The sequence below is a fragment of the Ursus arctos genome, unplaced genomic scaffold (genome assembly GCF_023065955.2).
Source record: "Ursus arctos isolate Adak ecotype North America unplaced genomic scaffold, UrsArc2.0 scaffold_13, whole genome shotgun sequence".
Lineage (NCBI taxonomy): Eukaryota > Metazoa > Chordata > Mammalia > Carnivora > Ursidae > Ursus > Ursus arctos.
Window position 1 is genome coordinate 19,299,916 of NW_026622797.1, and position 24,327 is coordinate 19,324,242.

The 24,327-nt window shown below is 38.1% G+C and overlaps 1 protein-coding gene across 3 annotated transcripts in view; it reads right to left on the reverse strand.

Annotated features, from left to right (window-relative positions):
* Positions 1-23,084, reverse strand: part of GRM1 (glutamate metabotropic receptor 1) — a 390,861-nt gene extending 367,777 nt beyond the window's left edge. For all 3 annotated transcript variants that reach the window (XM_026504989.3, XM_026504990.3, XM_026504991.3), the window contains exon 1: positions 22,385-23,084. In XM_026504989.3, the coding sequence (XP_026360774.1) occupies positions 22,385-23,084 (700 nt within the window). The remainder of the gene's footprint in view (positions 1-22,384) is intronic.
* Between the last annotated feature and the right edge of the window lie 1,243 nt (positions 23,085-24,327).

Genomic DNA, 24,327 nt, shown 5'->3' on the forward strand with positions numbered 1-24,327 from the left:
ATTCAACAATAAATCAGAACAAATTAAGCATCCCCATGTACCTTATAAGGTATAAGACATTTTGCCAGCAGCCAGACAAATCATGATGATTTAAAATTCAAGGGAATACCAGGATTCTCTGACTTATTTTCTTCTATTTAAGCAGGATTTAAAGAGTCTATATTAAGAAGCATGTCTTATTCATTTTTATATCCCTCACACTCAATAAGTGTTGCATTTAATCAAATGTCAGAAGCAAGTCTTTAGTTTATTGAGATTTAACTCAAAGACTGATCCTGTGCAGCTAAGCAAAAATCAGAAGAGTTTTTTTGAAAGTCCACACATTATGTGGAACCTCCTCACCTCTACAACTACAGGTAAGACAAATACATGTGTTAAAAATATGATGTACGGGCACCTGGGTGGCTCAGTTGGTTGGGCGTCTGCCTTTGGCTCAGGTCATGATCCCAGGGTCCTGGGTTCGAGTGCCTCGTCGGGCTCTTTGCTCAGCCGGGAGCCTGCTTCTCCCTCTGCCTGCTGCTCCCCCTGCTTGTGCTCTCTCTCTCTCTTTGACAAATAAATAAAATCTTTAAAAAAAAAAAATATGGTGTACACAGTAGTCCCCAAAGCTGGCTGTGCAACAGAATTATCTGGGGGAGAAAATGGTAAAAATGCAGGTCCCCAACACCATCCCCAGCAGGTAGCAATATCCCCAGATGGTTCTAATCACATATATTTGAGGATCACTGGTGGAGACAAAAGAGCCCCAGACTGAGAACATGGTTCTGATGTCTGTTGTGCCACGAAGTAATCACTTGACCTTGAGCACCAGGAGTCTGCCAGTTCTTTATTCATCCTACGAGCATCCATGGAAAACAAACTATTATCCTCTCTGGATTTTAACTCCTTAATCTATGAAATTAGGCCAATGGAATAGATGATCCAAAATCCCTCCTACTAAAGGGTAATTCTAAGTCTACCCTATAATCTACATTATAATCATTCTACCTGCACCTGTCTTATATAGCCTTATATAAAGCCCTTGTGTATCTGTTTTAAAGCCCCTGTTGAATTAAATTCAGAAAATACATATTGGAAAACATTAGGACCAAACAAAGCACAAGATCCAAGTTCTGGACACATGCTGGGAAAAACCTGAATCTTGTTTCTTACACTCTCAATTCTCAATAAATATTCTTTAGTGACTGAAAGGACAAATAGAAATTACTTAAGTTTTTGAACCTTATTTCCTCAACTGCTATACACCAAAAGTCACTTTTTAAATCAGGAATATGAAAAAAAAATTATCTTGAGGCCAACTATGAATGACTGAGACTAAGTCCATTAGAAGAGATACCAGAGTGAGTTAGCAATGTCTATACATAAGGTTGTTATTCCTGATACAAACAAATATTCAAAAATACCTATTGCAAGCCTTTTGGGTGCCAGGCACTGTTGTAGGCTCTGGAAATACAGTAGTGTCCTGTTAGTAGGTGGGACTAACAATAAATACATAACAATTGCAGAAATGAGATAATTACTGATACTCATAAGTGGCATAAAGTAAATAAAACAGCAATAGGTTGGAAAGTGAGAGGAGAAGAGTGATAAGTTAGATTGAAAAGGCCTTCCTGAAGAAATGACACTTGAACTAAGTAAGTCCTGGATGAAAAGAAGTGGCCAGCCACTAAAAGATCTGAGGGAAATGGATCCTCACCAGAGGACTGTGTTAACACCAAGGCCTCAATGAAGGGGCTTCCTTCATTTCATGTGCTCAAAGATGGCAAGCAGGCCCAGGGCTACAGAGTGAGGAAGGATGGAACAGGTGAAACTGGATGATACCAAAACAGGATCACCCTTTATGTTTCCAGGGCCAGACCTACTCTCTGCCACCTTCTCTTTCTGCCTCCAGGCCCTTTGTCCCTTGGGAAGGGCCTTGCACACATGAGTGTGCTTTCGAATGTCTGCTTTCCAGACTTCAGCAGAATCTCTTCAGGTGAGATCACTTATCTACAGGTTTTTAAAGCTGCTCCGATAAGTCCAATGTCCAGCCAGAAAGGAGAACCATTGCCCTAAGTAAAAAGTAAAGTCTTAAGATACAAAGATAAGAGAGACTGAATTTATGGCCCAGAAAAAAATACAGAATTGGAATGTAATAAAGTAAATATAATGTTTTGGAATGTTTGGTACTGAAAATGCCCCCAAATCTCTAACTCCTTCCCTAAGACAAATAAAGAATATCTTTTCCTCACAGCCTCAGTAGTCTGAGAAACAATTCCTATTTTACCAAGTCAATTTATTTCAACTAACATTTACAATCTATGTGCAAGAAGTTGAAATAGATGCTTCCTGGATACCACACACACACACACCAAAAAAAGGATCCTACCCCCAAGAAAGTTATAACCAGCACAAATATCTGCTTGTAAATGATCTTACTGATGTGACTTAAAGCTTCCACCTGGAATAGCCCTGTTTCCTTTCTGGTGCCATCCATTTCAGAGCTCAAACTTATAGAGAGTAGAAGCAATTACTATATATAAACCAAGATTCCTAAGGTTCCTTAGAAAATGATAGTGATAATGATTAAAACTGATCATCAGAGATTTTCAGGAAACAATGCTATACATATGTTCATAGCTAGAACCAAATAAAAATGATGAAATCGGAATAACCTTTGATTTCCTCCAACTGGCCTGTGCAGGATCAGCTCTCCCCTCTTGGCCACTCTGCCATGCCCAACCCCAGGCTGATCTGATAACTCTGAGGTCATAACTGAAAAATAGTGTTAAGTGCTATTCTTTCCAAAGCTACTACCTTTTAACAGGAGCTTATTACACACCCAAAATTCCCCAGATGAAAAGTATATATGGGGCCTCCTTTTTCTCCCTCTACCAATAAATTCTATGCCAACTCTGGAAGGAATTATATTTACAAAGGAAAAGTCCTTTCCAAGAGAAACTAACCCAAGTAGAATATGCCATATCATACTCCCTTATTAGCTTTTATGTATGTATGTGTATAGATATGTGTATGTGTGTGTGTATGTTTTACGGAGTTCTTATGACATGCCAGCCATTATCTTGTTTTTTTATCATCATTTCCAGGAATATCAAATTTGAAGGTTTTTAAAGAAATGTCAAGTATGCTTTAGAACAAATCAATATGTAGCCATCTTATGTGATAAAATGCTAACACTGGTTATTTCCTGGAGTTGGAATTATGGATAATTGTCATTTTCTTGATAATACCATTCTGTATTTCTCAGTTTTCACAGAAAGCATATATCGTATTTAATTAAACACACACACACACACACACACACACACACACACACACACATACACACACAGGAGCACCTGAGTAGCTCTTTTGGTTAAGCATCCAACTCTTGATCTCAGGTCAGGTCTCAAACTCAGGGTCAGGGGTTTAAGCCCTGATGAAGGAAGGAGGGAAGGAAGGAAGGAAGGAAGGGAGGGAGGGAGGGAGGGAGGGAGGGAGGAAGGAGAAAGAAAGAAAGAAAGAAAGAAAGAAAGAAAGAAAGAAAGAAAGAAAGAAAGAAAGAAAGAAAGAAAGGGAAACTACATAGAATAATCTGAAAAGATTCATGTTAGAAGGTTAATAGTGATTCTGATATATATGTATGTAGCCAGCTTCACACTCTGTCATCTCCCTCTGTCTGTCCTTCTACAAACAGGCATGAGCTTTAGAGTGGACGGACTCTCTGAACATAAAGAGAACTACAAAAGAAGACCCAGAATGCATTCATTTTATTCTTTTCTGTAGTGGTGATAGGCTGAACTATGTGGTCCTCCTGATTAACTAGGGCAGGTATATTGGGTACAATCTAGCTCAAGGACCTGATTTTTTTTAAGACACTACCTGACTTATGGTTATACAGTCTTTGCCTTCATTTACATTTCCCTTATTCATTTAAATAGCCATTCAAATGCTGACAATATCTAGACCCAAAGTCATAAGCCTGTTAAATGTTGTACCACCTCTTTTTACAAATGATATAGCCGTCAGACACTTGGGCTTTGGAATAACACTGACCCTGTATCTGCCATTTTTTACCTGTATGACTTAGAAAAACATTTTTAATCTTTCTAGAATAATAACAGTACCTACTTTTTAGGGTTATTGGGAGGACGAGATGAACTAATATACATAAAACACTCAGCACAGTGCCTGGCACACAATAACGGCTCAATCAATGGTGCTGGTATCATTACTATTTTTCAGTAATAATAACAGACATCTAAGTTATATTACCATTTATGAGTAGAATGTGGTGGACCAGATGTGGGGGGGGGGAGGATTAGTTAAAGGCTAAGCAAATAATAGTCCATAAGCAGATGAGCTGCACCACCAGAAGGACTAGTTTTTTTCAGCACATTCAGGAAGTACCTGAGCCTAGACCAGGGTCCACAACATGAGACCTGTAATTCATTTCCTATTCTTGCTGTAACAAAGTACAAACTACATGGCATAAACGACAGAAGTTTATTGTCTCATAGTTCGGGAGACCAAAAGTCTAGGATCAAGATGTCAGCAGGGTTACTGCCTTGTGAGGGCTGGGAGGCAACATCTGTTCGAGGCCTCTCTCCCAGCTTCCAGTGATTTGCTGACAATAGGGTATTTCATGGCTTAAAGAGGTGCCATTCAATCTCTACCTTCATCTTCACATTGTACTTTTCCTGTTTGCATGTCTCTCTCTCTATGCCCCAATTTCCCCTTTTTTATGAGGACATCAGTCATATTGCATTAGTGCCCAACCTAATTATCTCATTTTAACTTGGTTACCTCTATTAAGACCCTATCACCAATTAAGGTCACATCCTGAGGAACTGGGCATTAAGATTCAAACTTTTCTGAGAGGACACAATTCAACCCAGAATAAGAACAGATGGCAAAAACGGGAATTACATTTGGAAAAACTGGGGAAAGTACATATTTTAATATTTTTTTTTCTTGAACCCCTCGAAATGAAAGAGAAAACACATTGTAAACTCTAAAGGCCAACACTTGTGCCAAGATGGCATTACTATAGCAGACGTAACTTATATCTCTATAAACTTAGAGTGTTTTCGGTTTTTAAATATTTCCTTCTTAGAAGAATAGGAAGGCAAAGGATTCCAATATCATGGCCAGCGCAAACGCCTATTAGATTACCTTTTAACAGAACCGCCATTTGATTATCCATTGAACACTTATTAATCAAGCACTTATTTTGTGCTTAACCCCATGTCACACCTTACAAAGGGGGAAATCTAAAATAAGGTGCATGCAGTAAGAAGTGTTGCACCTGCTTGTGAAGATACAAATTATGTCTTTTTTGTAGTCCTTAAGAGCTGATGGGACGTGGTCCCTAATGAATCCAGAATGTGTGCTCTCGAAGGCTGATTGCAAGGAATCCTTGCGTGTCATTCCAGAGTGAAATAAAGTGTGATCTTGCAGATCACCAATGGTGGCATCACAGCTAGATGTTGAGTGGAAATATGCCTGTCATATGCCATTTTTCACACGTGAGATAATTCACATTTTCACTCACCTGCTATCCTCAAGGTTACAACTATTCTTCCAGATTAAGATTTGGCCCCCATGAGTACAGGCAATAATCCCCAATTCAATGAATGAATTCACCCCCAGATAAATACCATGGGGAAATATGCTGCAAAAGGCAGAGAGCACAACCTCCCCATACGCAGAAGCGAATCAAAGTTACCCATGCACGATGCCAGAGAGGATGGCAGCTTTGGGTGACAGGTGGCATGCCTCTCCGCCAAGGAGAAGGCGTTGCTCCTGGCAGTTTTTTTAACTGAGGCATGTGACCTAAGTAGTGGCATTTCACAGCTGAGAAACCAGCTTGTAATATGCCTCCTGCTTCACTGAGAGGCGGGCCACATGTCCATGTAGACTCCAACTCTAGCTGCAAAACACTGCAATACATTCGCCTGTATCCTTCTTACGACCAAATATTTATAGTGCTATGGAAATGTAAATGGACAGTATGATTAATGACATTTTGCCAGAGGAACAAAGAAGATGGCTTCCCTGCAAAGGTGTCACTATCTAGAGCAAACGTTACAAGAAGGAAAAAAGGACCAGAAAAATGAGTGAGCAGGAAGAGTTAAAAATAAGTCCCTATTTACGAGTCCCTGGTAGAAATTTGCAAAAGAGGGTCTACCATTTTTGACTAAATTAGCAAGATAGAAGACAAGTTCAAACTCTGACATTCTCAGCACTCTGAGATCTGGGTCTACTTTTCCAATAAATTCTTTCACAACTCCCTTATAGGTGAGTGCTGCCCCAGACAAATTAACCAGCTCACCATTCCCTGTACACCTGTTAGCATTTTACTCAGAGCCCTTATTTACATGACTTCCTTCATGGGAAATTCCTTTTCCATCTAGCTCTTCCTTTGGAAGGCTAGCTAGCACTAAGACCAAGTTCTAATGCTACTTATTCCAAAATACCTAACTAATGTCCCCACCTAGAAGTAATCTCCTCCTCTCTTGAACCTCCACACCCTCTCCTCATCCACATTCACCCACACAATGAGGTGGCAAAAATTATTTATCTCTGCTTCTGGACTATAAGCAATGGTAGGAACTACAGGGTATCCATAAAGTCTGGAAACATAGATAATATTATTTTACTGCATAACCACATCATTGCCATATGTAGATAGATAGATAGATAGATAGATAGATAGATAGAGATAGAGATATCAGTATAATTTTTCATGGATATTTACCTATGTTATCTCCCTTGATGGACACCAGCAGTCTGGATTCATTCTTAACACTGATGCCCAGTACACTGCCAGATGATTAGTAGGATCTGTATTTGTCAAATAAATGAATTCACTGGTTGGTTCACTAGCATGAATCTAATGCTTGTCCTTCAAGCCCACATAGACAAAGGGTGGAGGGAAATCAGAGAGTAGAAAGAGAATATGAAGAGATAAAGGCAAATGATCTGGAGATGCTTCGGGGCTTAAAGAGAGAAAAAGCTAAGCTACAGTGAAAGTCTTCTCATAGTATTGAGCTGTGTGCAACCTCAGGTAAGTCACCTAAGCTCAAATTTTTTCTTTTCAAATAGAGACTTAGAGAAATGTTTCCTTCAACGCAGAATCTATTATTCTAAATAAATGCTGAATAGAAGTGGCTGCTTATATGTTCTGGGAAAAGCAGAGGTCAGGAAGCAGTTATTAATAATTAAAATGAGAAAATAATAATATAAGTTAAAATATATGGTCAAGGATATTGCAACTAGCTACATTTACATGAAACTTTACAATTTCAAAAGTACTTCCACATCAGTTCACATGGTCCTCACAGGAGGCTGGGACAAAAGCATGACAGACCCTTTACAGATGAAAAGATAGGCTTAAAGTGGTTTGTTGACTTGTCCAGAGTCACAACGAGTAGCTGATGGAGAAAACGAGACTAAACTGAGCTCCTCCCACGCAGGAAACCTCCCACTGCATGTAGGTCACTAAAGTCTAAGGAAACTATTGGTATGGGACATCAATATTCATAAAAAGGGGGCACCTGGGTGGCTCAGTCAGTTAAGCATCTGACTCTTGGTTTCAGCTCAGGTCATGATCTCAGGGTCCCCCTTGAGCAGGGAGTTGGCTTCCCCCTCTTTCTTTGCCCCTCCCCCTGCCCCCGCACAGGCACTCGCACTCTCTCTCTCTCTCTCAAATAAATAAATCTTTTAAAAAGAATTCACAAAAAGGAAGAAAATGAAAAAAATATAATTTGTGAGTTCTAACTGAAAGTAAATGTAGTAATTTTTCCTCAATTATCAGAAAGGTAAAGGTGAAGAGGAATATTAATTAAGAAGAGTTTACCCACAAAACATGTAATTAATTGGATATTTTCTTTGCTTTATTCCACTATCATAAGAAAAAAGCAAACAAAAAATTATTTATAAAGAATTTAGCCAAAAACAAATATTTCTGAGGTTGTTGGATTTTGGAAGTTGAATAATTAGTCTACTCTTTTGTTTCATTTACATTTACAGTGCTGGCAATAAGAATTGATGGTAAGTACCTCAAGCTCTTAAGTTATCAAACCCTTTTACTAAGGCAGAAAAAGAAATTGGAACAAACGCCCTCCTTACGTAATTCAATTAAACTAATATTTATTGAATGTCTAGTATGTGCAAGGCACCGTTTTAATTGCTGGTGATACATCAGTGAACAAAACAAAACAAAGATTCCCATCATCCAGAAATTTACTTTCCATCAGGGGAGATATGCTATTGGAGCAGAATATTCTAGTAGCAGAAGGCACACATGTAACCAGAAATTTGATTAACTCCAATGCCACATTCATCAAGTATTCAGGGTAGTTAGGGCACATTTTTAAAAAGCATTAAATGTAAGAAATGAACAGATAAATGTCTTTAGCACCATTTTGTAAGTCCACACATTTTAAAAACCACTTTTTGTCTCTTTCAGGAGCATAGGACTTTGCCTTGAGACATGTATAAATGATTCAGAAGGAAATAATTTATAAACGTGTGAGAAGGCATAGACAGTGCACTAGCATAAGAAAGACATTATCAGAAGGGGCTTTCCGCCCCGAGGTTCTACCCAAATTGCGGTCCATGGATCATGTGAGATCCTAGGAGAAATGCAGACTCTCAGGTCCATTAAGGCCTACCGAATCAGAATCTGCAGTTTACTGAGTTCCCAAGTGAGATGTATGCATACTGAAGTTTGAGAAGCACTGCTCTAGTGCATTCCTCTGCACCTAGGAGAGCCTAAAAATAATCTCCTGAAAGGGAGAATATAAGCACTTCAAAAATTAATCACTCAATATTTTTTCGTTTTTAAAAAATTTTTTCTTTTCAAGTAAAATTTTACTTTTAAAATGACAAATTAAGGAGATTACATACTAGCCTCTCCTTGGGCATGTAACAACATTGAAGAAAAGATGAAATTTGCCTTTTCACTGTTCAAATCTGGCATTTCTCGCCAAAAACAAAGGTAGGTCATCCATCACATGTATCAATGCACAAGGCCTCCCTTTAGTCTCTGTGATTTAACAACCATCTTTACTAATAGGAGTAAGAGACATAAGATGTCTTCCAGGTGTTTCATCCTACATCAAGCTTACTTTCCCAAGCAATTATGGTCTGGAAGGTACATGATAAGAACACTAGGAAAAGTAAGGAAGTGGGTAGAAAGCAAGCTCTCTCTCTCCATTTATCACCAAACAGTCACTTTACAGATTTATTTTTCCCAAAGGATAAAAAGAGGAGATAACAGAAAAGAAGGCTGTTAGAAATTCACAGAGGCTCAGCAGCCCTGCTCAGCATTGACCATGGAAAAGAGAATGCTTCACCCACACATACACCCTGCCAAAGCTGGGCAAAACATCCCAGCAGAGCCACATACCAGACTCTAGAATCTACTAAAGAAGGAAAAGACAGCCATGGCAAAGCCTCTGTGAACCAAGGAAGGCCTTTTTCGCTAAAGGAGTATCATTCTCCTCTGGTGTACCATCAATGCTCAAGGATCCTTCTGTCACACTAAATATGAAGCAAATTTTCCTTCCATCTTCAACGGTAGGTGTAACATAAACTCTCCCTCTTCCAGAGTTAAAAACCTCTCAGCCTGTCATTACCCTCTGCTTCATAACACAAAGAAACTTCAGAAGGGATCTGTACCTACCGTGGGGTCGCTTCCACCTACACATATATTAATATTCTTACTCTTCTTAAAATGGAGGGGAGGCACTTCGCAATTATAAAAAGTATAAAATAATGCTGTTGAAGTACGGTAGACGAAGCTAATATCTACACATGTAAACTAAATATTTTCTGTAATCGAGCATCAGATTTAGCTTTGAGCTTCCTGGTAGGCAAAGAGAAAAATGCAAAACACAATACCCTCAATACCAATTAAGTGAAATATGTTAGTTCTTCAACAGAGATATATGATATCATGGTTAAAATCTCAAAAGAATTATTAACAATGGACTTTATACAAGGGACATTGAACAACATACAAGGAATATCTTCAACAAAAAAAATTGAAAATTATAAGGCATTATTTACATTTCCAATGCTTGTTCTGACCTTTAAGAAATGAAAAGGGACAGTATTAAAATGCATCTTAGAAAAAGCAACTCTTCAGGAAGAGTAAACAAAGTCAGGTATGTAGTCTTCTGGAAAGTTAATTTTAGGCAAAGTGGTTGATAATGATCTCTTACATGATATTCTTAAATATCAATTCCTTCATCTGGCCTTGTGACACGAGCTGGACAAAGGATAATTCTAGGCTATTATCTCTGGTGAACACCTGGTATCCTATGTAATTAACTACAGATATATTCTAGTGTTTTGGACATGGGGCCAGCAGGTGGCCAAGTTAACAAGGTGCTGTGAAAGCAGAGACTCGTCACTTATACCTGGGGACTGTACACTCCTGGAGAGAATATCAAAACAGTATGAACTCACACTACTAGAAATACATGGTTTCAGTTGGGTCCATTAAAAATTTGTCCTGTTTGTATGTGAACTGCTCTCTTTCCCTTTCCTTCTCCCACAATGAACATGAGAAAACAAAGGCAACCAAATATCATTTCTTTTCTCCTCTTTCCCAAACCTAACTGTATCACCATCCAGAAGAAAGCCTTTTCCTATTCAGTGTAGCCCAGCCATGATTTCTTCTTGCCTCCTCAGCAACTCTCCTTCTTCAATTATCCTTAAATTTCCTTTTCTATCACTTTCTTCCATCATCTCTTAAAACTGCCTAAGTCTTTCTCATCCTAGAAAATGTTTTCACTTAGAAGTGCATCTCTGTCTAGCTACCGTCCTCTCTCACCTACACTTCCCAGTTTCCTGGAACAATGCTATATACCTGCCACCTCCACTGCCTCCTGGTCTCTGCCCCTCCAGTGGGTTTAGAAATGAAGAGATCCTTGAATGAGTCATGGGAATAAAAGGTATAGCACAGGGAATAGAGTTAATGGTACTGTATTAGCATTGTGTTGTAACAGATGGTAACTACACTTATGGTGAGCATGGAGAGCATAGAGAGATGGTGAATCACTATGTTGTACACCGGAAACTAATATAATATTTTGTATCAACTACACTCAAATAAAAAAAGTAAAAGATGAACCTGAAAAAACTTTTGTCCCAGAAAATAAGGGAGTTTTGAGAGAATGATGGTACACATCAAAAGAACACAAAAGCCAGCTTGACAATTTAGTACTAAAAAAGTAATGATAATAAATAATAATAAATTAAAATGCACTGAATAAAATAGGAATCCATAAGTTCATACTCACATAAATAAATTAATGAATAAATCAAAAGTTTGACGGTTAACAGGATATTTACAGAGTTTCAAAGAACCTTCCCATAAAATATTCATTAATTACAAAGAAGAGAGGAGTAACTTTACAGCAGAGAAGCCTGAGAAATACAATATTAATCTAGTGATCAAAATTAACATAATCAGTAATGGGACAAATTTAAATCATATACCTTGTAGCAGTGCGGTGACAGGAATGTAGCATGACTTCTGGAATATTCCTAGCAAAGATGTGTAACTTAAACCTAATCATGAGGAAACATCAGTGAACCAAAACTGAGGGGCATTCTATAAAATAATTGGATTTGCTATCTGCAAAACTATCAAGATCATGAAATCAAGGAAAGACTGAGGAACTACTCCAAATTGAAAGAGATTGAGAAACATGACTGATTCTGTACCAGATCCTGTTGCTATAAAAGACTTTATTGGGACACTAAGTTAAACTCAGATGGGGTCTGAAAGTCTAATGGTAGTAATGTGTCACTGATGATCTCCTGGTTCTGATGGTTATATTTTGGTTAAGTACAAGACTATCCTTGTTTGTAGAAAATACACATTAAAGTATTCAGAGTTTAAAAAGGAGAGAGAGAGAGAGAGAGAGAGAGAGAGGGAGAGAGAGAGATTCTTGGAGAGGCAGAAGCTAGGAGGAAGTGTAGGCTACTGGTACAGAGCACTGTTTCTATAACTCTCCCTTCCCTGTCAGTTCTGTGATATTTGTCACTGTTCTCTTCCTGAAAATCTCTCCTCCCTCAGCTGCCATGTCTGGTTCTTTTCTGGTTCTTCCTCTTTCTCCTAATTTTCTGGTTTTCTCCATCCTTTTTCTGGATCCTCTTCTCATTTTCATCTTCCTCAAAGTTCTGCCCTTAACTTGTTCCTCTTTTCACTCTATATCCTCTCCCTTGGTAATCTCATCCACTCTTGTGGTTTTAACCACAGCTATTTGCTGACAAATCAGATATCTACGTCCTTTTCCAGATCTTTGACATATGGGTTCTCTCAACTTTCTGGTCTTATAGATACCTCAAATTCAACTACCGTAAAACTCACATTTTCCCAATCTGCGCTTCCTTTTTTCTCCCTATTTAGTTGTACAAAATGGAAACCTGGGAGTCATTATTGACTTCCCTTTCTTCTTGATACTCATAACCAATCAGTCACTAAATCCTAATCTCTCTACTAAACTGCTGTCAAATCCATTCTCCTTTCCATCCCCATTGGCACTTCCTTTAGTAGAGCTCTTATCATCTCTTGAATAAATTGATTAATTAACTGTGTTTTTCTCCACCACTTTTCCAACTATCAGTGGCCTACCAACTTGTGTCTCAATTTCCGATCTGACTTCTTTTCTTAATCTGTCCTCCCCAAAATTTTCGGGGTGCCCTTTCCAAAATATAAATCTGATTGTGTTTCCTCTCTGTTTAAAATCCTTCACTGGCTCACCATGTTTACAAAATAGAATCTAAATTTCTTGATCTGGCAATCCTGTCCCTTCATGGCATAAGTCTTTGCTCCCTTCTCATCTTGATATTTCCCCAATCCTTTTCCCTGAACATATGTTCCAGAATTAGTGATATGTTTAAGTTCCCTGAGCATACTTTGTTTTCTACATCAATACTTTTACTCATATTCACTCTTCTGTGTTCTCCTATCCCTCTAATAAGGTGAATTTCAGTGTCACCTCCTTTGGGAGGCCTCTAAGAGGCTACCCTCACTTCTTTCCCTGGCCCAGAGAAAGGTAGTGACATTTTTCTCTGTTACCTCTCTATTCACACCTACTCCTATAGTTGCATTTATCAAATTGAATGGTAATCACCACATGATGAACTTCTTGATAGAGGAATTATAGTTTAGCCCTGGTCATCGATGGCTACAGCAGAGAGCCTGACCCAGGAAAAGTGCTCACTAAACATCTGTTTAATTATGACAGACATCTGAACACATCTTCTTTACCAACGGAGTAATATCTGTCAACCAAAAAGTGAAAATAACACAGTATATTTATTTATCCAGGAAAAAAGGATATTATTTGTTTGTTTCCCTGTTTCAATATCCTCAATACCCTTTTAAATTCTATTGTAAACAGTTTCTCCTCTTCGACATACTGTCAGAAATTTGTTTATTGATCTTCTTATGTTCTGGCCTTTATAACATACAAATTGTAAAATGTGTCAGAGAACAGAGGCTGCCTCAGAGGATCCAGCAATAGCTACAGAATAATCTATCCAACTCTATAAAGGAAAGCCCTCATCTATGGCCACATGCTATGGATGTAATTGTTATGAAGGAAGAACATGGGAAGCTGAATGTGCTGATCAAATTTAGCAAATCAACAAGATATACCTCTTCTCTGTTTATTTGCACACCCTCTTTCTAGAACATTCTTATAATTCACTTCACACTGCCTCATTTAAACTAAGGACATCTTATTTAAAGTTGGAATAGCCTGACAATAACAATAATATCTTACATTTATCTAGCTGTATCTCATCTGCACAATAAACTTAAGGGATTGTTTTTGTACATTTTATCCTGATGGCTTTCTAAACATGGCTAATTCCATGAACCCATTGGGCCCATCTTATCCCTGATCCCTGGAACCTGGCTCTAGGCATCCTTTTCAACTCTTCTCATCCTTATGCACTGTACACAACCCCTGATCACTTGCTATAGAGATGGTACCATAGAGCCATCTGAGTAAGTGTGATCTTTCATTAAAAAAGGTCCTCCTTTCTGGTCTTTATTTCTCTGTACTGAAGGGGATGGGGAAAAAATGACAAGCTTTAAGTAGAGTTTCATGTGGAACAGACACTTAAAGTTGGAAGTTCATTTTCTCTAATAAAGGAGTTTTATTACTAGATGGTAACAAGCACAAATATGGAGGTAGAGTTGCATAGATCCAGGGAAGAATTCCATCCCTGTGAGGGCTTTGGTCAAGAGTGGGAGATCATTTTTTTCAAATGATTAACTTTTTATAACCCATGAACCTATAACTACCTATACATATTTGTCTCTTCTGACAGACTATGGGACCCTTGATAATAATGATAATAGCAATGGCAATAATAATAGTTATAATTCCTTTAATTTATGTAATCTTAGCACCAACACCAGTGTCTGACACATAATAGACATGTGTTTACCAATGCATAAACACTCATGTCTTCATTAGAACACAAAATAAGTTTACTTAGTAACCAAATAATTTCTCCCCAAAATATTTTTTGTACTCCAGTTGCCAATTTAGGCTTTTATCTGAATCATTTAGATAATCACCTTGAATTTTCAATTTCTTGGCCATGAAGTGATGAAAAGAGATAATTCTAAAATTGGTAAAAGAGAATTTTTACCTAACCAATGAATTGTCTTCATAAAACATTAACATTATATTTGGTACCACAATACCCACGAGTCTAAGAAAACAAAACTTCCCATGAGATTGAAAGGATATGAAAATTATAATTTTTCCTATAAATTAAAATCTTAAATGTTATACGGACATTCATAGAGAGCAACTAGGCATGAAAAATAAATAATAAATAAATAAATAAATAGTAAAATTTGAATACATAAATTGCATAAATATTTCTACATAAAAATTTAATGATAGCTCTTTGAAGGATAAGACAGCCACATCATTTTGGCTTTATATCTCAGCCTGATTCTGGTTTTCAACCAAAGCTTTCTGAAAATCTTCTTCTAGTGAGATGTTGCTTCCAATCTAATGTCAGAATGCATGACCTATGAGTTGTTTCTTCAGTGGTTGTAGTTGTTCGCTAAAGTATTCTGTCCTCTACTGTGGTTCCCCAACCCTCTGAGGTCTTACTATGGTGCATGCTGAAAATACGACTTCTGACAAATTTCTTCATGATGATACCACTCTGGCCATTGCCTGGAAAGTTATTTAAAAATCCATAAAATAGTCATTGTATATTAGCACCGTAGATCACTAGGAGAAAAATTTTAGTGCCTGAAGAGGAATGGCAACTGCCATGCCACACGATAGAAACATAAAATAGGAGTTGCCATCACCATCTACCCTGTGCAGGCCAGCTACCTGAAAAATTTGTTCCAAAGCTAATGAAGTCATAGGGTGATTGATGGCATGGCAGAAGAATCAAGAAGAGTTCAATCTTTCTCAAAATAATGAAGATGTCTCTTTTTTTTATCTTTGTATTTCATCTTAATCTTTTGTACACAGTAACTGTTCACTAAATGCTGATTAAATAACTTACAAAATAGCTTAATAAGTCTAGCCAATATAGGAAAACACTAACAAATATAGAAACTCAAAAGTATGGCAATCTGGGGCCATTTTTGGTAGGAATAAATGGCTTTATATTTTTCAACGGGCTTCAAGATTACCACTGTATCCCAGCACATGTAACAATTGATAATCACAATGATTACTTTGTATATTTAAGAAAAGCATCTATTAAATCTAGCACTCTTTAAAAAAGTCAGAAAACTGTATAGTATAATTTGCAAGGATCACCTTGTAAAATGTTTAAAAAGTATAGTATAGAGAAAATAACAAATAATATTATAATAACTTTGTATAGTGATAGAGGATAACTAGACCTATGGATATGATCATTTCATAATGTATGAAAACATCAAATAACTATGTTACACACCTGAAACTAATATAATATTGTATATCAGCTATAACTCAATTTTTAAAATGTAGAAGGTTGGAGTTTAAGAAGCCAACTCTCAAGTACCCAGGTAAAGTCAGCTGGAGAATCAAGGTTCCAGATGAACAAGCTTTTATTTGGACGTGAATACTTTTTTAAAATAAAAAATACAATAACTCATAACTCTCCCTGGCTTTTTTTTTTTGTCCACACACCCATGCTTGCTAATAATGCATGTGCCCTCAGACAAAGTACACATTGAATTAAATATATTAAATCTTAGTCCATGCTGTTTAAACCTAAAGAATCATGGTTTTGAAAACTACTCATGACATGCCTGTAAATTACACTGAAATTCTTCTGGACCTCCAGGATTGCAAGACTAAAGATAGTTCAGATTCCCCGTTATCCCTGACAAAGGAGCACATTTCAATTATTCCCAACTATTTCAACAGCCTAGTACATAGAATTCCACAATAGCTAAAATTTTCATAGTTAGCTTCCCCTTCCCTTTAATTGATCTCCCCTATATATTTCAGTAAAATTCACTTAATTATCTTTGAATCACATCAAACTCTATTGGGCATATCTTTCTCAAAATCAAAATTCTTTGGCACATGCTTCAGGATTCTCCATTTTTTGTCCTTCATATCAATAAACACAGAGTCACAGAATATAAGAATTCACATTTGAGTTGCTATCTTTATTCTTAGTCCTTGGACCATATTCTCCACTCCAGTCAAGCTAACCCATTTACTTTATCCCCCATGGGGACATCCTTACTACTGTTTCTAACTTTTGCAAATGTCATATTAAAAAAAAAAACCACTAATCAAAATTCTTTTCTCTGAATTTTTACTACCTAATTACACTCACCAATATTTTCTTTCTTTTTTTTTTAAGATTTTATATATTTATTTGACAGAAAGAGAGACAGCCATCAAGAGAGGGAATACAAGCAGGGGGAGTGGGAGAGGAAGAAGCAGGCTTCCAGTGAGCAGGGAGCCCCATGCGGGGCTCTATCCCAGGATCCTGGGATCACGCCCTGAGCCAAAGGCAGACACTTAACTACGCCACCCAGGCGCCCCAATATTTTCCTTCAGTGTTCCCTAAACATATATAAATTCATGTTTCTAAATGTCTACACTTATCTTTTATTTGTTTTACTTGTGTTCAAACTGTACCACCTTTACAGTGTAGAGTACTTAGTAACTGCGACCAAGTCTTCAAAATTTTTATATATACTTTTGGTATAGTAAATCTTCAATTAAAGTTGAATATCTGATGGCTTTTCATTTAAATTACCTATATTGATTTATTTATCTATAAAGTGGTACAGTATATAGTGGAAAAACATACTGTCAAGGAAATTCATAAAGACTGAGCGACCACCAGAGTTAGCCAAGAAGTAGTTTGCTGATGATGGATGATAGGACCCTCTCTTATTAGTTTCAATGTATATAATTAAATCCTGAGGACACAAACCTGGGCCTAAAGTGATGCTAAGATGAATTAAATAATCAAAGCCCAGAACTTACTGATAAGGCAGATTTAAGCTGATAATTTTACATTTAAAAGGAAATTAAAAAAGCCTTACTCTCAGAAAAAAAAAAAGACAATAACAATATCAATATTAATAATTACCCAGGCATAAAAAAAGGAGTTATGGCCCAGCAGCAGTACATATGTTTTAAAAGACTTCTGGATAATAACTTATCTAAGGTCTTCTTGAGTTATCTGTGACGATGAGGGAATTAAAAACTAGAATAAATGGGTGAGAGAACTGGTGAGTTATAGCATAAAGAAGAGAGGATTTATTGATGGCAAATATCGCATGGAAGAGGAATTTAAATTGTTTTGGATGACTCCCAGTGGCTGATGGAGAATTAGTGGAAATTTCAGGGAGTCAGGTCATTATATAGAAAGCTGATTAATAAGTGAAATTCTGCTTCTGACTTTAAATCCTCTATTCTCTCACTCTCATTAGAAATCCTAATCACAAATAGGAAACTCAGAGCATACGGAAACTACTTTTTGGCAAAGATAGTGGTGTTTTAAGCATCTTTAACTGGTTGAACTAAATAACCTTTGAAGACACTACCATTCCTTATCTTGTGACAAAATAGAGCAATTTACTAAGGCAACTTATTGTGAAATAGGTTGGAATCAAGATAAGAAAGATATGAAGAAAGTTACTGGTACATAGCTAGAAAATATGATATTTAATAGAAATAAAATTCTTATATCTACCTTCATTAGCTAAAGTAATAGTTCACTGATTTTGGAGGATTTTCCTCTGAAGCCATTAGATTTGTAAAGTAAGTTTTATATCAAATAGAAAAAGGTTTCTAAAAAGAAAAAGATGAGATTTTGAAAAGAATACTCCCAAAAGGCCAATTTCATATAAAATGTAAGCAAGCATCAAAAAAAGGTGCACCACAATGAAAATGTAACTGCAAACAAAAGTCACCATATAGTGAAGGGCACTGTATAGAGCATAATGAAACCCTTTATGGTAACAATACTCATCTGACACTACAAGACAAAATACTGACAGAGAATGGCTTAAAACAAATGAAAATGTATCCAATCAAAAAAATTTTTTTTGAAGCTACAAACTCAAGGAATATTCTTTATTGGACTTGTTCAATGCTTTTAATGTAATTAACCAGAATTATTTTAAAGGGGCGCCTGGGTGGCTCAGTCGTTAAGCATCTGCCTTCAGCTCAGGTCATGATCCCAGGGTCCTGGGATCGAGCCCTGCATCAAGCCCTGCATCAAGCCCTGCATTGAGCCCCGCATCGGGCCGCATCGGGCTCCCTGCTCAGGGGGAAGCCTGCTTCTCCCTCTCCCCCTGCTTATGTTCCCTCTCTTGCTGTGTCTCTCTCTGTCAAATAAATAAAATATTTTTTTAAAAAAAGAATTATTTTATGGGGCGCCTGGGTGGCACAGCGGTTAAGCGTCTGCCTTCGGCTCAGGGCGTGATCCCGGCATTATGGGATCGAGCCCCACATCAGGCTCCTCTGCTATGAGCCTGCTTCTTCCTCTCCCACTCCCCCTGCTTGTGTTCCCTCTCTCGCTGGCTGTCTCTATCCCTGTCAAATAAATAAATAAAATCTTAAAAAAAAAAGAATTATTTTAAAGTACTGCTTTCTACAACTTTTTGAAATGATAAATTTGATTCTTGATGGGGAATCTGCATTTCATCACAAGGATGAAATACAGTGTCCTTGGCCAAGATATTCTTCACAGAAGTAGGCTATTTCTGTATTTTATGCTTAGCATATTTAAAGACACATACTCCAGGTGAGTAGCTTGCTCCAAAATACACTCAATTTTTTATTTGTGAATAAGGGTCTATTGCTTCAGTGCACACCCTTCAACAGATCCTCCATCAATATTCTCCTCAAGAACCAATCCTGAAAATTTTCTGGAGAGTCTACTGTAGGTAACTACATGTACACCAATTTTGTTTTATGTCAGGTAAACTGACAGTTGTTATGGCCCAAAGGATAAGTGTGGCACAGATGATGTGGTAGAAGATTGAAATGCATATAAAATAATATAACAACTGAATTCTAGCTGGCTTAAAAAACAAACAAACAGAAAACATCTCCAAGCTTAACTTCAATATAAAATAAAATAATAAAGGGATATACAAACAATTGGGACATTCGAATAATAGGATGCCCCAATCGTGATTGTAAAGTCCATCAAAATTAACCATGAAAATGAAGACACGCTAGCCTAGTCACTTAGTACTTTTGATGTTAACTGTACTAGCCTAACTTCTAATTTTAAAAAATATGATGGTAAATTGACTAGAGAATGGATAATTTGGAAAGGAGAGGTGAAGGTCACTGGAGGTTCCAGAATTTCTAAGCTCCAAATTGCTAATATCCAAACTGGCCTCCTTCTGAATAGTGCCCAGATGGCAAAGACAACACTGATATGTGGTCTTAGCTGCTTTTTGACAAGGAACTGTCACCAGTAGGTGACCCCATCAGTCTGAAGGCAGGAAAATTACTAAATGATGCAAGAAAATGCCTGCAGGCCAGTACACCATGAGTCCCTGAGAAGCAGGAGGGCAGAACCTCAAGAAAAATGAATTTTCAGCTGGAGCTTATACAACAGAGACTGTTATCTTTCTTTGCAGATAGAAGAAAATAAAATCAATTTAGTTTCCACAAATATGTCTAATAAGAAAAGAAATAAATTCTCCTTTAGAAGATACGAGATCATATAAAAAAAGGCAAGGTGAATGGCAAAACTCTTGGTAATATACACCAAAGTTAGCTCTGACGCTATTCTCTGAATGCAATGTAGTCTGGAATCAACTACTATAATAGTATGGAGACATTATCTCTGCCACACACATCAGTCAGAAGATAGAAAGGAAACAAAGTAATCCAAACTAATATAAGGGTGAAATTTTAATATAAGCCCTTCCCTGAACAAAATTGGCAAACATAAGTCCAATTAATTTTCCAAAAGCATAATTCTACTTGTCAGAAAGCAACCCACTATTAGCAATTATTTTTAGCAAAGTGATGCAACTGGAAAACAAATTGAAGATTGTCTTTTCTCTACTCTTCTGTACCCCCAAATAAAATGGTATTATATTACAATATGGAAAATAAAACTAGTATATAAAAGTGATGAAGTATTACTTCTTAAAGGAGGAATTTATACTTCTTATCTCTATAAACATTGACCTAGCTCAATGGAAGGAGAATTATTTAATATTTAAGTAAGTCCCACTCCATCTAGATTTTGCCATTTCCTTTTAGAGAGACCTAATGCTGATAATTAACACATCTTTAATTTGTGCTTTCAAGTTGTTCCACGTAAGCACTAGAGGAAACTATGTTAAACATTAAAATATAGGAAATTAACATTAGACATTAATATGTAAGAGATTAACATTTGAACTTAAAATTGTGTCTTAAAAATGTTATATGAGATTTTGTTGAAAGAGGTATGCCATTCACTATTAAAAATCAAGATTCAGAAATGTGAGTCAGTTGTTATAAGTCACAATATTGCAGCAGAAAGTTTTTTCCCCAAAAGCAAACTCTGAAATCACAATGTATAATTCTACATTGTTTTTGCTTATCCTGAAAACTCTGCTCCCTTTATAAATTAAAGCACTGGTTTTCATTAACAACCACCATATAACCACTTCAGTAAGAATGTCTCTTAATTTCTAAAATCAGACTTCACACCAGTAACTGAATATTGTGTAACTGTTAAAAGAATATGAAGTCATACCTTTCTTTCCTGGCCTTTCTTTTAATAATTCCATATTAAGAAATATGAATGCAGCAATATCCTCAAGATTCTCTTCCACTTGCCAGCATATATATGTGAATTGTCCTAGGCATTAATGTTTAATCAGTTTCTTTATAAACATAATAAGTGAGTTAAGAATAGATGACTCAAAAGTCTCATTTTATCCCCAAATCTATACAGGCTAAGAGGAAGAGAGTAAGGGAAATCTTTGTAAGAAATATTTTGAGAATTCATGTAAGTAAGATCCTATAAAAATCAAAGTTTTTAACCTCAAGTAAATCTATTTCATTTTTAAAAGCCATTTTAAAATTAATATCTACTATCCTTTTATTAGCAATTGATCTAACTAAATTCTAATGAGCAAAGTCATTGTGTAAAAAGAAAAAAATCAGAAACCAAAACTCAAATCCAAGAAGTCACCAGTGCTATTTCTCAAAAACAAGAAAATTCTTGGGAGGAGTGAGGACATCTGGACAATTTTAACATATGTAATAGAAAGAAAATAAATAAATGATTTAAATTATTTACTTTTCCATTGTATCTAAGACACTCCAGAATTTGAAATAAGTTTCTGATATACTGAGGGAGATGACTGCATTAATCGAACATTCACAGGTAAGCTTTGGATGTGAAGGAAGGGGAACTTAAAACAAAGAACCTTCAGCTGTTCAAGACAAGATCAAGCTTTCAAGCCCAATTTAGAGGACAGGAAGTTTTTTTGTTTTGTTTTGTTTTGTTTTCCTAATTGCTTGTATTGGATTAGTCACTAAGCCTGGAAAATCATAGCCAGTCACTTAAGGGTAGTATACCACCTTGGGCAAACAAGACTTTCAAACACAAACTCAGAATATAAGGGCAAACATCTAAGTCCAAAGACTACAGTTGGATACTGTTCATGGAGAGTTTGTATCTGATAGGCTCCTACTATCCCCAAAACACCATGGGACACAGTTTTCCTACACTATAATTACAGAATGAGGATAAAAGGCAATGCCTTGGTGGGCGTGTACTGACAAGGGTAAAGTCTGTTCCCTACAGTGCTATTAAAATACAGGGACAACACTATGATCACGATCGCATATCATGCAATGTAGTCGCTTTCTCTGTACCTTTCTTTCCCAAATGCAATGCCTACCTTCTGTGTGGACTGCAGAGACATAGGTCCAATTGTAACGCTTGACTATGTCAAGCATTGCCCTTGCTTGCAAAGTGTCAGAAGGGACAACCCTCAGGAAGTATTTGTACAAAGTTTTGTCACTCAGGTCGATGCTTGTGGCAGAATATGCAATCTGGGGGATGTCAAAGAGCTGGAGCAGGTTCTGCACTTGAATGGCTACGGAGCTGGAGCCTGGGCCGATCACGCCAGCAATAGGCTTTTTAGTCCTGCCTAAGGGGAGGGACTGGCCGTCAGGCAGGCACCGGTTGAGCCCATCCTTTTCATCTCGAATGGAAATCAGAGAGTCCCTGATGAACTCAATGCTCTGCTCCAGAGCCACGGATGAGTGCCAGCAGGAGTCCCGGATCTCACTGCCCAGAGTGATATTGGGCAGGAGGACCGGGTCCGCGTTAATCTTATCCAACGTATGGAACATGGCCTCCACTCTCTGGATGCCATACTGCTCCCTGATCTCTCCACACTTCCTCTCGGGCACCTTCTCCGCTGGGGGCTGGTGGTGGACTGAAAAGAGAGCCCCAATGATGACATCTCCGTCCATTCTGGCCACCGAGCGCTGAGACGAGGCTCCCGCCAGCAACACTTTCCTGCCGGGTCCCCTGGGAAGAAGGGACATCTCCAAAAAGATCGCTGGGAAAAAAAACAAGAGAAGCCGGACCATTGTGCTGAGGACGCTGTCCACAGCCGGCCAGCTGCGTTCCCACGCTGGTCCTGCCAGCCGGCTCTGCGGGCTGGCAACGTAGACAGATGCCCGACGCCTGCCTCTCCCAGCTCGGTCCTGCTTGCCAACACCGCTGGTCCAACACTTTCGCCGCCTGCACCCCCGCCTCCTTCCCCTCCTCCTCCTCCTCCTGGTCCTCCAGGACCACCTCCTTGTCCTGGAGGCGTTTCTAGGGGGATTCGAGCCCCCTTCTTCACCGGTGCATCAGTAAACTGGTCAAGAGTACAATGGACGTCGTAGCAGCAGCCGTGAGCTGGACGCTGCTGACAATAAAAATAAATAAATAAATAAAATAAAATAAAATAAAAAGGAATAAAATCAGAGCTCGTTATCACAGGACCTGTTTCAAAACTCTGGGTCAGTGATGTTAATAGTTGCCCGGTCCATTTCATTCCAGCACATCATGATACCGGCTAGAGAGACAGCTTGGGAGGCAGCTATGGTGAAGGCTGAAGGTGGTGCGTCCTGCCCGCAGTGCCCTCATCGGTCCCTGGAGGCGCAAAGCCCCGCCGACCCTCCCCCTCCTTCAGCTTCAAGCCTTTTCCAGGTCCCCAAATACCCATTACACTTACACACTTGACGGGGAAAGGGAATAAAGAGGAGGAGGAGCTAAGTCTTTTAACCCAAGGGAACTTTCCGGATTTGAAAAGATCAACTTTTCCCAGAAGAAATTTGGAAACTCATTATGAAGGTGTAAGCATTACTTCAAGATGAACGCAAAAAAGGAATGCACATGTTACTTTAACTTCGAGGGGCTGAAGAGACCTCAACATACAACCCAAGTAGTAAATATAATTTGTCAGGTTGAGGAAATCCATATTAGTTACTAAGGCAACGCCTGGTAAAGTCTCGGCATGTCGGAGTTTGGTATGTCTCCCACACCTCCGCCTCCCCCCACACCCCACACACACCCAAGAAGTCAGGCTTACTGTAGATGTTGAGGGAGAAAGGGTGCAGATAAGGTAACTTGTTTCCCATGATGGAGGGTGGAGGGAGGGGGTGGAGGGGGCCCCTGCACTCGCCTAAATCGGGACCTTTGGCTTTGCACATTTCTAGAAAGGGAACGGAGGGGAGCTTCTGGGTAGCTCTTGCAGCGGTGGCTCAAGCTCGCCAGCCTTCAGAACCCTGGACAGTGCTCAGTCCCGCCGCAGAAACATTCACCCGCAGCGCCTGGAGGGGACGC